General features: G+C 41.0%; 1 protein-coding gene across 1 annotated transcript; it reads left to right on the forward strand.

Annotated features, from left to right (window-relative positions):
• Positions 1-755: 755 nt before the first annotated feature.
• LOC119546240 (ABC transporter G family member 39) lies at positions 756-14,466 on the forward strand. The gene is made up of 14 exons (XM_037852386.1): positions 756-834; positions 2,350-3,002; positions 7,009-7,126; positions 7,193-7,528; positions 7,589-7,827; positions 7,887-8,033; positions 8,095-8,607; positions 8,662-9,261; positions 11,164-11,410; positions 12,448-12,637; positions 12,691-13,075; positions 13,132-13,248; positions 13,388-13,515; positions 13,577-14,466. Exons 2-14 carry the CDS (start codon positions 2,495-2,497, stop codon positions 14,354-14,356), a joined length of 4,308 nt encoding a protein of 1,435 aa, XP_037708314.1. The 5' UTR covers positions 756-834; positions 2,350-2,494; the 3' UTR covers positions 14,357-14,466.
• The last annotated feature ends 301 nt before the right edge of the window (positions 14,467-14,767 follow it).

Here is a 14,767-nt window from a genome sequence, read left to right on the forward strand (position 1 = left end):
TTGGTTAACTTGTTATATCAGTATTATTAATACTACTTATTATGGCAGATACATATTTTCCGTACTTTTCGTTAATCGTTATATCGTACAAACCGAATTTGAATATACCCGCCAACGAACACACCAAAAAATTCAAGTATGGCAATGCTGAAAGGTGGTGGTGAGTTCAATCAGCTGTTTTGGTGGAATGCTTAATGCCCTAACGCTTTTTCAAATATTCTAGCCTGGTTGCCAGATTACAGACCAAAAAAACGTTTTAATTTAAATTTAAAAATTTTATTTGAATAAACATTAAATTAATCAAATAACCAGGGTTTTGGTGGATAATATTCATAGCTATGTGCATAATTTATTTGATATATTTGGGCAGGCAGTTACAAGGTGCGCAGTGCAACAGTCATCAAACAAACTGGTTTGACTTGTTTTCTCTCCCGTTCTTTGTTTGACTGCGATTTGAAACTGCAACTGGGAAGCAGGAAAACAAAGGAGTTGGGATGGTAAAACCTCCCCCTTTTGGGAGTCGCCCGAAAAGAGCAGCAATAATACAAATAGAAATGAGTATAAAAACACCCCCGCCAGAGAGAGAGAAGTCGTAAACAAAAACCTTAGAGCAGGGGCGTAGTTTCGGTGGGGGTCTTTTGAAAAGACAGCTGATTGTACGCTCTCTCTTCATTTCTCAGCGCTTCTCTCTATGAGAGAACTAATCAGCTCGGTTAATATTTTTCAACTCAACTTTCCTGAATTCAATTCATTTCGTGCCATTCCAACGGCCGCTAAAGATCGCGCTGCTCTTCGGTTCCTCAAAAGATATAGCCATCTATATAATTACGCGCGGTAATACTCGATCCAGTATTTGTGTGTGCGGGTGTGTGGGTGCTCGTGTGTGTGTGCTGCACTTGGCTTATCAGTTGCATTGACACAGTGATAATCGGTCTGAATACTCCAATCGAACAGAATATTTTTGTGGTTTAGTGGGTTCAGCCTTTGGTACCCCCCTCCCTGAACCCATACCCCTGGCCGTTGATAAGCCGCAAAAAAAGCCTCAGAACCTGATATACTTTTTAGTGAGAGCTACATACTAGATACTTAGTTAGCACGCCCAGAGCAAAAACAACGCGGTACTACCAATCGCGAAAGACGTGGGAATGACAGAGGGCCAACAAGTCTATGGCTAGGCCAACACATATACACCTAAAGATATATCAGCTGCTTCAGAGAGAATATCACTGAAGAAATATGGTACTCATATAATGTCGAAAATTTTAGAACGATTAAAAGTGCGTCTCAATTGCTCAAAACAAAGGCTATAGAACGCGACGTGCTAAATATACGTAAATATACACGATTTGCATCATAAAGAAGAAGCTCGAGTGCATTTTGCGAGCGCTACACAACAAAATCAAAACATAGGGCATATTAGTTTAAAGAAAAAAATGTTAAAAAATAAAAAAAAAATTTGAAAAAATAATGTTTTTATGGTTTAAGGAAAGAATTGTGGTAGCTATCTAGTAAGAAAAAATGTGATATTATATTTAAAGAATATTTCCAACATGGTTATATTACAAAGCAAGATTGGAACTGTTCTTGTAGTAAGGAATACTGATATGAATGATAACACCTGATATGAGTAACTACAATCCAAAGTCAGTGTAACTAGGTTCCCCATTGTAATGGAAATATCTTGTAATCTTATATTAGTACAGCCTTCGGGGATACTTTAAGGCTGGTCGGGATTTACTGTAGCGCAATAATCTGGTGTCCTCTTTCCTCCCCCGCAGCGCTTGTCTTTGTGAACAGAGAGCACATTTGCCTCATTCTTGCTCTGCGTGTGGCAATAACAACAAACATTGTTTATGCCAGTGGCGGCAAAAGGGGGTTTCGGAACCTTAAAGATAATATTAGATTGTAAAAATGTTTATATGTTCTGTTATACTGAATATTTTTTTAACATTAGAATAGAAATCCCCCTTGAATATTTTTAATACCACGCCCCTGGTTTAAACTCTCTCGTTTTACATGTGCTGCCTTGTGTTTGTGAGCTATTCTTGTTTTTGGGGGCATGGTCTGATTAGCAACAGGCTACAGCTACTGTTCCCACCCGTTCGACTTTTTATTAAATGGGTTGTCTGCCGGTCTCAATGGGCACCCCTCCCTCCCCCCATCGAAACCCCCCCCGCCCAACGCCCTTGGGAACAGCTAGAAAGCGAATGAACTCACACAGACAAGACACTGAGCGGAATTAAAATTCAAATGAGCAAATGTCACACTCACACACTCGAATACCCGTGATATACGAAATATTATTTATTCTAATTGTTTGACGCGCCTCGAAATTAACGCCAAAAACAGGCCTACGACAAACGAACGGAAAGAGCAAATTAAATGGAGAACGCGAGCTAAAGACACAGATAGATAAAAGTGAAACCGAAAGAAGGTTAAGGTTATACGAAAGCCGAAAGATCAAAAGTTCTGGGGAGTATATAGAAGCCACGACATGTCCAGTTGGAGTTTGGCCAGTGCGGTTTCGCCAAATGTCACCGGTGGCGATGTCATCCGATTGAATAACCTGAAGTCCAGCTCGGAAAACAATCTGCCATTGCGGGGATCTGGGGGATATGCAGGATCTGGAGGATCTGGAGGACTACCTCGACCCACAACACCCGTGCCCGCCAAGAAATTGGCCTCCAAGCGACCACCCCACCTGACCCTAAATATAAAATCCAAATCCCATGATGCTCCGCTGGCCGAAACGGAAAACACGGTGCTCTCGGCGACTGAATCCATCTATGGAACTCCATTGGGCGCCACGCCCATTTCGTCACCAGCCAACCAAAGTCAACGGAGTCAGAAGAGCCAGAATAGTGACGAAAGTCGCCACAGCAGCAGTACTGCCACCAGCGGAGGTTCCATTTTCCCCCACGAACAGTACAAGACCATCAAAAAGATCAACATCGGATTCGAAAACATACGCTACACCACCAAATTCGGAGTCTTCCAGAGGGGTGAGTTGTCAATCCCGATATTTAGGGGGATCACATTTAACTAGAACTATGTAATACTGTAATCCAAGCGGGACTATTTAAAATTAAGGTCTCATAGAAGATCTAGTTTGATATTATGATCTCCCTATTCTGTATGATTAACCTTAATTCATTATAACTACTATTTCAATGATGTTTTCATTTATGTAGTCCTTCATTAACATTACTATATTATTGTCAGTGACAATACTATTTTGTAACATCATTTGATATGTAAAGATCGTCTTCAAAACAGTCTTGACATTGGAAAATAAATCCCCACACGTTTCACGTAAAAACTAAGTTTGTCTTTGATCCAGTGTTTATACCTATAGCAAACTACTTTTTGTTTTGATTTCAATTTGAAATTAGATACACGTCATAGTAAGCGGTGAAGTAGTAGAATAAAATCTATAAAAATGGCAAAAATGATAGAGTGATATTGTAGAAAGTTGTACCTTTAAAGTTTTTGATGTTTCTCAGAAAACATGTAAAGATAACTTCAAATTGAAGTTGAAGAATTTTTTTAGAGATAATAAACAAAAAGTTATTGTTTTCCGAATTCCCATGCAAACAAGAAACAAAATTAAGATACTCAAATAGTCTGTCTTTGTTTTGGCACTTTGTGAAGTCTGCATTTTTTCTTATATACAGAACATTCTGAGTACTAAACTTGCAATCCTACTTGAACAAAAGACTTCTGAAGAGCATTCCCCCCAAGGTCATAAAATTGCCTGCCTGCTCCCAGTCACGCATTGCTGGCAATTATAATTAAGGGTTGGCTTTATAATATACATACTATATATGTGGTGGCGTGGTAATGTCCAGTAAACCTAATTAAAATTAGTCAGTTCACTGCCTCTTCAATGGCTTTTTTTAATAAGTTGTCAAAAATTAGTTCTTAATGCCAGGACAATCAAAACACAAATAATGCAGCAATTATTTGAACCATCAGCACTAAAAGTCGTGATATCTGATACAGTCTTGGTTCATCAATTTCCAGATAAAGCCATTAAAAATAACATATTTCATCAAAGTTTCCTGCATGCGACATTTAGATTAGGGCACTTGGCATTATCAGCTTATTGGCACTCTTCATTTCTAAGATTTAAATATGGGGCAAAGTCCGCTTTGCAGGAAAGAAAATGGCAATAATCATCTGTCGTTATTGGATATATGAACACATGTAACGAGCAGAGACACTTTCAATTCACTATATTGACAAGCCGCTGATTGAGCGAATCACTGGGTTCAAAGAGCCTTTTAAATTAAATTAAATAGATATTGGACACACGCAGAAATAAAAGATGGGTACTTGCATGGTCAGGGCTAAATATGAAGGTCATTGGTTTTTATATCTATATATAGCGGATGGATCTATTTGCATATCGTCGAGTGTGGCAGTGTTACTATATTGTTTGTTTACAATTTGCCGATCCCTCACTTACAATGCCGATAAGAATATGTTGAAGAAATACACAATCGCAGTTACTTGATACTTCTCTTTAACCATATCACTTATCGTGGATATATATAGGGGGACTTATAGTATGTGACTCACGCAAGTGCACCGCTGATAGATAGCCATTCCCCAAAAGATATTTCGGTGAGCAGGTGCCCAATAGAAGTATCCCTGGTGACTCATGGCCTATGACTCATTTAAGTATCTGATTATGATCCTGATGGATATTGTAGCACGCGCCACTCGCTGATTACATGCACGATAAATCATAGACAAACATTATGGTGGGTGATTACCGGGAATTCGTGTGTGGTTAACCATTCATAAATGCTAGGTACAAGACTAATTGAGGTGGTATTCGCTAAATATAAAATTCTACCCCTCTGAAATTATAGATCCTTGAGCTGTTATGCAAGGCCACCTGTACTTCTTTAAAAGCAAAGCATACCATAACCAAATAGACTACATGTTACTCGTGTTCCATATCTATTAAATGCCTTTATCGCGCTACCAGCCATTGATAATGAAAAGAATGTATAATGCATACATAAAATGTTCACCATCAAAAAGTTTTAGATTATTGAAAATCGGCAGCCAGTGAAAGCAAATAGATATTTTTATATCGCAGGTACATGTGTATATAACTAAGGTAATGACTCGATTACGACACATGTCGGGCATGTGATAAAAATTTCATTGTTACTATGGCAATGTGGACTACGAATAAAATAATTCACGATAGATGCCCCACTTAGATAGGCATATTAGAATAGAAAACATAGGGGATATGAAAGCATGTTAAAGCAGTTTCTGCTTTTTATGAGAAAGGCGCAAGCCTTTTAATTGATGTCACTTAAATTCCATTAAATGAAACATCTCCTCTTCTTTGTTTCCTTAGATTTATCGCTGTTCTTTGCGTGTCATCATAGTCGTAGCTTTTAAATGAATTTTCTCATTTTCCCTTTCTAAAACTTTGCAGACTTCACAAAGAGACCGACTTTAAGACCAACTTTCGAGATGAGTAAGGTGACTTAAGAGCGCGAGCTTCCAATTTTCTATTGAGAGACTAGCACGCTTTAGACGTAATTGTTGGAGACAGTTTCCGGTACGAGTTAGTACGGACTTTTTAAAATTACCGGACATTTCCGTCTGGCTTGTGCGTGCTTAAAAAATAGATGAGGAGGTTTTAATTGATAGACAACTTCGGTTTTCCTTGGAACTGCTTTTAAAGACTTCGTTTTTCTAATTTTCTTTTAAAGACTTCGTTTTTCTAATATTCCAAAAGTCAATTATTTTATTTCCCATAAATTTCACCACAGTAAATATCAACTGAAACATGAAGATAAGGCTTGTTGCATTTCCAAAATGGTATTTAATAACGAGAGCAATTAGCAATCGGTTTGATAAGGAAATTGTTTCAATAACTTTGGCTTTAAGTGGCCTTCTTCAGTTACAAGTAATTAATAGTTAATTCGGAGGTGTAACTTTGGGAGGTGGTCAGATGCAGGTGTTCAATGGTTGTAACTCATAATCCCCCTTCTGGAAAATGCATTTCCAGGGACAAGGCCATGGGAACACATTGATAAGGTGGCCAACTCCAGCGCAGCCATGGGAATGCAATAAAAATCGCTCTTTGTACACCTGCTTGCCCGGCGATGACTCTAGTTCAACATCTGGCCCAGGGACATTAAAAAAAACGTAAAGCCACTTTAACAACGATTTTGGTCATAGAACCCGGAGGCGATAAGATTTTACGGCGGAGTGATTGATAAGAGGGCGAGCAGACCCCTCAAATCTAAATTGGCCAGTAGCCATGGCTAATCGACAGATTAACTGGGCACATTCGACATTCAGAAGGGGCGACAACAATGTATTTGGCTTAGGAACCCCACACAAAACCCGATCGAGTGGTATATTGAACTTAAGGTTTCTTATGGCACTATCATCCAACAACTGGGGAGACCAGTGCCAAATGAGATTATACAGCATTGAACGACTGTAATCGCGGGAAATGGGATTTGCTTATCACTGGGAATGTGCGAGTTTACTATATTTAATGTGAAAATGTGGGACACCCTGCATTTGAAACTTGTGGAAAGAGCAAATAAATATAAACAAGAAATCGGACTTCAATTCATTAAACAAATACCAGATATTGTAAAAGTTTATACTATAAACTCATTCATTCTCGTATGTTTCACAATTTGCACAGATGTGATGGTGCTCTTTTTTGATAAAATCAAAAAAATCATAAACTAATCTTGAACTATAATACCGTCATCTTTGGCTTGATTTAACGCACTTAGTGAGTAATCAAATTAAGTTTAAGTTCTTGAAATTCGAAGTCTGTTGCTGATTGGGTAACTTTATGGATCTGGATCGCTAACCAGTTATAAATCCTACCAATAAAAGTTGTGTGACTACTTGAGATTACATAGTTAGTTGGCTGTTAGTGGTTATGTGGATTAAGCAAATTTAATTTCGAATTAGTTTTTAATTTGTAAAATATTTAATTGTTCTTTACAGATACTAAAGATGTGCTAATGGGACTAACGGGTTACTTCAAGTCTGGAGAGCTAAGTGCAATAGTGGGACCTTCAGGAGCTGGAAAGAGTACTCTGCTCAATATCCTTTCAGGATACACGTAATAAAACCCAAATTTTGACCTTCTATGCATCCAAGCTTACAAGATAACATTTTGTTATTCCAGAACCCATGGCTATACGGGTGATTTCCATGTAAATGGCAATCGGCGGGACTTGAAGGCCTTCAAGCCGAATGTGGCCTTCATCCGCCAGGATACGAGTCTGCAGGCCTTCCTCTCCGTCAAAGAGGCGATGCATTTTGCGGCCAATTTGAAGATCGGCACCCATATGACGCTGAGCGAGAAGAGAGAGCGGGTCAAGAGCATCCTGGAGGCCATTGGGATGTACGAAAATCGGCACACGAGGACGGGCAAGCTGAGTGGAGGTCAGAAGAAGCGTCTGGCCATTGCCCTGGAGCTGGTGAACAACCCACCCGTACTGATCCTGGATGAGCCAACCACGTGAGTTGTATAAGAATGAAAGATATCTGCAAAACTAATTGCAAACTTTATTTTTTTCAGAGGCTTGGATAGTTCCACCTCCGGCCAGTTGATAAATCTGCTCAAGAAGCTCGCGATCGAGGGACGCACAGTCATCTGCACCATCCACCAGCCCAGTGCCCTCACCTATGCCATGTTCGATCACCTGTATGCCATTGGTGAGGGTCGGTGCATCTATGCTGGTGGGGCCCAGAACCTACTGCCCTTCCTGGGAGCCCTCAATCTGCACTGCCCGGAGTCCTACAATCCAGCGGATTACTGTAGGTTCAGGATGAAGAACTCTCTATAAGGAATTGATCAATAAATACTTAACCCACAGTAATGGAAATAGCCACCCATGACTACGACACGGTGGATGACAACCAGCTGGAGAAGCTGGTGGCCCTGATGGACAATGGTCGCAATGAGGATTACAGACAAAGCAAGACTGCTCGAGTAGCTCAACTGGCGGCCATGAAGAAAGTTGGTAAGGGGACTTAATCTAAACTAATAGATTAAAAAATAACCAGACTTATCCTACCTTTCAGACCAACTAATGGCCGCGGGATTGATCACACCCGTGACTGCTCCCGTGATGTCCACACCTGGGCCGACGAATTTTCTGCAGACCAGTACCTTCAAGCCACTCACACCCATCAACGAGTTATCCTCTAGGGTTTGGGATAGTCAAACAGGGGGAATCGGAAGTGGTGAGGTTGGGGGAAAGTCCGCCGGAAGTTGCTGTAAGCCAAAGAGCAAGAAGAAACCCAAGCGAGCCTTGGATTTGGATCCTTCGCATCTGTGCAAGAGGCAGAACATCTACGCCACTCCTTTCTACCGCCAACTGGGCATCCTGCTGGTGAGAACCTTCCTGCTGATTTGGCGGGACAGCTCGCTGACCACGATGCGGTTCGCCATTCACCTGATCACAGGGCTGCTCATAGGATGCCTATTCTATGGGATTGGCAATGATGCCTCCCAGGCGCGTAACACCTTCGGATACCTCTTCTACACCATCATGTTCATCATGTACTGTGCGTTCTCGGGAATCCTGGTTAAGTGTGAGTATAACCGTTCACTTAATATAGCTATTACTAATATGATATACCCTACAGTTCCCCTGGAGTTCCCCATTGTTTCCCGGGAGCACTTTAATCGCTGGTACTCCCTGCGAGCGTATTATGTGGCCATCACCCTGGCCGACCTGCCCATCCAGGTCATCTGCAGTGCCTTGTTCATAGTGCCCACCTATCTGCTGACCCAACAACCCCTGGAGTGGTGGCGGTTCGGCATGTTCTTCCTGATTGTCTTCGTTACGGCTCTGGTCTCGCAGAGCATTGGATTGGCGGTGGGAGCGGCCCTTAGCCTCAAGCTGGGCTCCATTCTGGGACCCTTCTTCATCTGCCCGTTCCTTCAGTTCAGCGGGTTCTTCCTGATGGAGAAGGACGCTCCGGTCTTGCTGCGCTGGATGTTCGACATATCGTTCCTCAAGTACAGTCTGGAGGGAGCCATGGTGGCCATTTTTGGATATGATCGCGAGAAATTGGTCTGCGAGGAGATGTACTGCCATTATAGGGTGCCCCGCTTTATACTTAAGGATTTCGACTTTGCCAATGCCAACTATATGCACGCTCTAATCTTCCTGCTCGGCCTTTTGCTCTTCCTGCGCATCCTGGCCTTCTACATCATGTCCTTCCGCCTCAGATTGTTCAGATGAGGCACTCGAACCTCGAGCCTCGAGGAGCCTGAGGAAACCTGCCACATTCCGCCGACAGTTAAATGTTTTTATTTTATATTTGTGGTTTCGTTTTAAGCATTTATTCGAGAGAAACTTATGTGCCAAAGATTTGAAAAGCCTGTAGAGCGTAAGGAAATCGTGATATATATCTGAAACAAAGGATCGTAGAGCCCTTACACAAACAAACAACACCCTGACAAACATATACACACGGCGGTTACCGAGATCAATAATTGTAAATAGGACATTTTTATAGCATAGCATATAAGCAACTGTATTTTTGTATGGTATTAACGAACCATTTATTGACTAGTTGTAACACTAGCCTGATTTTCAGGCTTCGGCTGCGAGTATGACTTTGAAAACATTATTAAAAATATTTGAAACTGAGAATGAACTTTTGTTTTTATTGCCTGAAACTGAATATTAATTTTGCTCTGTGTAATCTGTTATTACTGTCTGGTTTTGAATTCAATGAGGTTTGAATAATTTCCCATAAAGCTGTCAGACATTTAATTGCCTTTGCTGATGGAGTTTAAGGTCTGAGCGAGCACTGACATTGAAATTGTTAATGAAATATTGTATCTTATTGTTTTAGGATTAATATATATATATTTAGTTTTTCTATGACTAGCTCGGAAGTAGGCTACACATGTGGATCCAACTTGAATGCAACTTAAATGCACTTCAAACTTGTTGCCAGATGAATTACGATTAATAGCAGTTGCCGGCTTTCGACTTTCGAGCAATTGAAATCAGTCGCGCTTTGAATATCAACAGAAAGTGGTCGCCAACTGGGGATCGCAATATCTCCTCTCTCTGTCAGTCGGTTAATGTGATCACGACTCGAAATCTTAATTGACGAGAGCCAAACGGAATATAAAATAAACACAAAGTGTCGGTCAAATGTGATAAATAATCAATTCAATTCATGATAATAAAAAAGTCATTACAAAGGGCAAACTTGGAGTTATTGAATGGCTGGCAAACCCGATTTGCAACCATCAGTTGAGGCCTTTTGGAACCAGTTTTCCCTGAAAATTACTCATGTAAATTAGAAAATTATATTTATGGGCATTCTCTGACTGCTGCAAATGCAATAATTCCGGGTAAACAGAATTTAGTGATAAGCGGCAGCTGTTCTACAACTTAAATTAACAAAGGCAATTATAGAATCTAACTTCTATTATATTACGCAGTTTGGGCTCTATATAGAAAGCAATGTAAATGGGTGTGTATTATTATCAGCGGTCATTGTTTCGTACTGAATACTCGGTATCAATTACCCAGTGCCGTCGCCTCGGCCAATTGTTAATTTCACTCTCTAAAGAAGGTCACACGCAGATTCAGAAATCGGTGCTGACTTTTAGGCGGAGGTTAAAAAAAGTTATTACTAATATTGAAATTGTAAAGGTTGCTAAGTCTTTGATTGCTGATCAATAGAATAAACTCATTTATAGAAAAGTATTTTTTATTATTATCATCTATCTAAAAATAAACGTTTTTACAGTTCCTATCGCAGAACCATTTTCAGCCTACTAGTAATCTATTCGCCTGACCTCAGACAAGATCCCATCAATACGAAGTGGGTGGATCTGCGGGGATCTCGAGAGCACACGCAAGTTGTTCCGAACACGTTCGGTTGGGTTGGACGACCTTGATCCAATCCATACAAACACATGCGATAAGATTATCCGCGATCCTCCCGAACGGTCGTTCGATAAAGATAAGTTAAAGCTCCGAAGTCAATTCTGCATTTATTAAGAATCGGGCAGTCGGCAGTTCAGTTCGTTGGTTTGTTGACCGGCTTAATGTTCGGATCCCCGCATAAACAAAAATCGAATAAAATCAACTAACGCACGGGTATCTGGTTCATAAACAACAATCAGCCGCCGTTCGATGGCCGATAACGCAGTACAAATTCAGGCAAATGGCCTGGTCCAAAAGCAAAAAGCCCTAGAACTGCATTTTAGCCAAGTTAGCTATAGTTTGAGGGGAGCCACGAAGGGTTCCAGTCCCATTCTTAACGAGGCATGCGGAGTCTTCAAATCGGGACGACTTACGGCTATTCTGGGTCCTTCGGGAGCCGGAAAGTCCACATTGCTCAATGCTCTGGCTGGTTTCAAGTGAGTATACATTTGGGATATACCGGTGTCTACATAGAGTAATCAACAAATTGTGACCCTCTTATAAAATAAAAGATTAGGTGTAAAATATAAGGGAATTTCATCACAAATTAAAAGAGGTAGCCCGCGTCGAGATCGGAATCCAATAACTCAAGTTATGGAGTTAGAAGTTCAGACTAGGGCTGCCATTCTGAATGCGATTGAAATTACGGAAAAATCTAACATGAAAATGTGTTAAAATTTGAACCCTCTGCTAAAATCAATTTTTTAATCTAGAATATTAGGGAATTTAACCACGAGCTCATAGAGGTATCCCTCGTCTTAATCGGATTTCAATAAGTCAAGTTATGGAATCTAGAAGTTTAGTTTTGGGTTCCCATAGAAAATACTAAAAAATCGAACATGATTAAATTTTTGACCCTCGTTTAAAAGATAAATTTTAATGTAGAGTATTAGAGAATTAAACCACAAATTCAAAAAGGTATCCCACATCTAAATGGGTATGCAATGACTCAAGTTATGAAATCTAGAAGTGCAGTTTTGGGTTCTTATTCTGAATGCCATTCGAATCTTTGACCCTCGTTAAAAATATTAATTTTAATGTAATGTATAAGAGAATTAAATCACAAACTCATAGAGGTATCCCACTTCAAGATCGGCATTCTTAAACTCAAGTTGTGAAATCTAGAAGTGTGGTTTTGGGTTCCCATTTTGGGCGTCATGGGAAATACGGAAAAATTTCACATGAAAATGGGCCAAAATATTGACCGTCTCTTAAAAAAGAAGTTTGAATGTAGAAAATAAGGGAATTTAGCCACAAACTCATAGAGGTATACCCCTTCAAAATCGGGATCCAACAACCCAAGTTATAGAGTCTATAAATGTATTTTTGGGTTACCAATCTGAGTCATTGGAAATATGGAAAAATCGAACATGACAATGTTCAAACCTTTTGAGAGAGATCTTTTTGCTTAAGATCTACTTATATTTTACCTTCCTAAAGAATTGATATTAAATTTTGTTCCCCCAATTTACAGACTCCAAGGAGTTACAGGGCAGTTCCTAATAAATGGTCGACCCAGGGATATGATATCCTTTCGGAAAATGTCCGCCTATATTGCTCAGGACTTTGTGATGTTAAATCTCCTAAGTGTCGAGGAGACATTACGGGTCTCTGCTGACCTGAAGATGCCCAGTTCCACAGCACCGCAAGAAAAACAGAAAATTGTAGGTGTTTAGATTCCATTTAAGAATGTAAAAACTAACGTCAAAATTCCCAGATAGATGACATTATCGAGATACTGCAGCTGCAGTCCTGTCGCAGGACCCTGGTGAAGAATCTATCCGGAGGCGAGCACAAGCGTCTGTCCATTGGCATTGAGCTGGTCACAAATCCGCCCATTATGTTCTTCGATGAACCCACCAGCGGATTGGATTGTGTGGCCAGTTACCAGGTGATCTGCCATCTGCAGCGACTGGCCCACGATGGCAGGATAGTGGTTTGTGTGGTCCATCAGCCGGGATCGCGACTCTTTCAACTCTTCGACGATGTGCTGGTTTTGGCCCATGGGGAGGTTCTCTACTCGGGCGAACAGCGGGAAATGCTGGGTTCCTTTGCAGAATCGGGTCATATCTGTCCACAGTACTACAATCCTGCCGATTTTGGTAAGTTTACATAAGAAGTTCCTTAAAATAAGTTATAATAGTACTTTATTTTTTAGCTCTGGAAGTTTGCAGTCAATCTTCTACCACAGAGCGCTGTGAGTCCCTCATTACCCAAAACAAGAAGATGCGTTGCAGTTCCACCAATGTGGTGAAGCTCCAAGTGGATGAGGAGAGTAAGTGATGATGCTCGGGTTGATTCTCAGGATGGTTTATCTCATACCTACTTTCTATGCTCCTGCACTTAATTCTTCACTGCACTTTCGCCTGCTCTATCTGTCGCTTTTCTCTCTGCTTTCTCTAATTTTATTCCAGCAGCACTGATCGATGTCCACAAGGATACCTTGGATTTGTCACATTTGCGTGGCAAGGAGCAGGTGGGCTTCTGGTTCCAGCTGAGCGTACTGCTTCGTCGGCATTTACGATCTATGTCAAGGGATATGGTGGGTTTTGACTTAAGATATTGTTGTGGTAGGTGCCATATTTATTATTTCTCTATTCAAGGTCGCTGTCCAAATGCGTGTGGTGATGCACGTGGTGGTGGGCCTGCTTCTGGGCGTGGTCTACTGGCAGATAGGAAGCGATGCCGGAAAAATAGTATCCAATGTTTCCTGCCTGTTCTTCATCATCCTGTTCGTCTTCGCCGGCAATGCGATGCCCTCGATCCTGCTGTGCATGCAGGATTCAGCGGTATTCATCAGGGAGTACTACAATGGTTGGTACTCTCTGGGAGCCTACTATCTGTCCAAGGTCCTGGCCGACCTGCCCCTGCAGTTGACCTGCCCCACCTTGTTCATTAGCATTGGGTACTATATGACGGGTCAGCCGCCGGAATGGCCGCGATTCGCCATGTGCTGGGCCCTTTGTGTGATGACCGCTTTTATTGGCCACTTTATAGGGGTTATAGCGGGATCCCTGTTTCCCATGCAGTTGGCCATATTCCTGGTGCCAAGTGCCACGATACCCTTCCTCCTCTTCTCCGGCTTCTTCATCCGGCTGAACGAGCTTTCCTGGTTTCTGCGACCCATCTGCGATGTGTCCTTCTTCAGGTACATCTTCGAGGGCCTGATGAGAGCCATCTATGGATACGATCGTGGGGAACTGGAGTGCCATGCCGCAATGAACTTCTGCTACTACAGGACGGCTGATCATTTCCTCAAGGACTTTCAGATGCAGGGCGATGAGTTCGGCTGGGATATGGCTGCCCTGGGGATGTTCGTCGTCCTCCTGCTTTTGGCATTCTTCGTGACCCTCAGCACGGTCATCCGAAGGGCTCTTCGGTGATATGATTGGGTAGTTCCTGGGTCTTAAATGTATTTAAGTTCAAGTAATAGAAGCATTTTGTAGGCGGGGTAAACATAAATGAAAATAAAGTCTTATTTTTGTGAAATATATATATTTTTTTAATTTGTTGTACAATTCATAACATTTTTCTTATTTTCTACCATTATATTAATTTTTTCTACACAGGTCTTACAAAATATCTACATCGGTTATCTACACTTAGTCAGGACACAAACCTAAAAACATGAACTTTAAAGCAGTTTTGAAATAAAATGAATTGTCTTTAGCTTTAATTAAACTTTCTCGTTTATGAGCCCGGCTTTATTTCAAATACAAATTTATAGTTTTATTATGAAATACATATTAAGACTAGTTTTTCGCTGAAAAAGGTTTGACTTCCCTTTTAAAATA

The sequence above is a fragment of the Drosophila subpulchrella genome, chromosome 2L (genome assembly GCF_014743375.2).
Source record: "Drosophila subpulchrella strain 33 F10 #4 breed RU33 chromosome 2L, RU_Dsub_v1.1 Primary Assembly, whole genome shotgun sequence".
Classification (NCBI taxonomy): Eukaryota; Metazoa; Arthropoda; class Insecta; order Diptera; family Drosophilidae; genus Drosophila; species Drosophila subpulchrella.

Bases quoted from the DNA above. Each gene is read 5' to 3' on its own strand.
- LOC119546240 (XM_037852386.1), top strand. From the start codon at position 2,495: ATGTCCAGTTGGAGTTTGGCCAGTGCGGTTTCGCCAAATGTCACCGGT. The intron at 3,003-7,008 runs GTGAGTTGTCAA...TGTTCTTTACAG, and splicing joins ATTCGGAGTCTTCCAGAGGG to ATACTAAAGATGTGCTAATG. The intron at 7,529-7,588 runs GTGAGTTGTATA...TATTTTTTTCAG, and splicing joins ATCCTGGATGAGCCAACCAC to AGGCTTGGATAGTTCCACCT.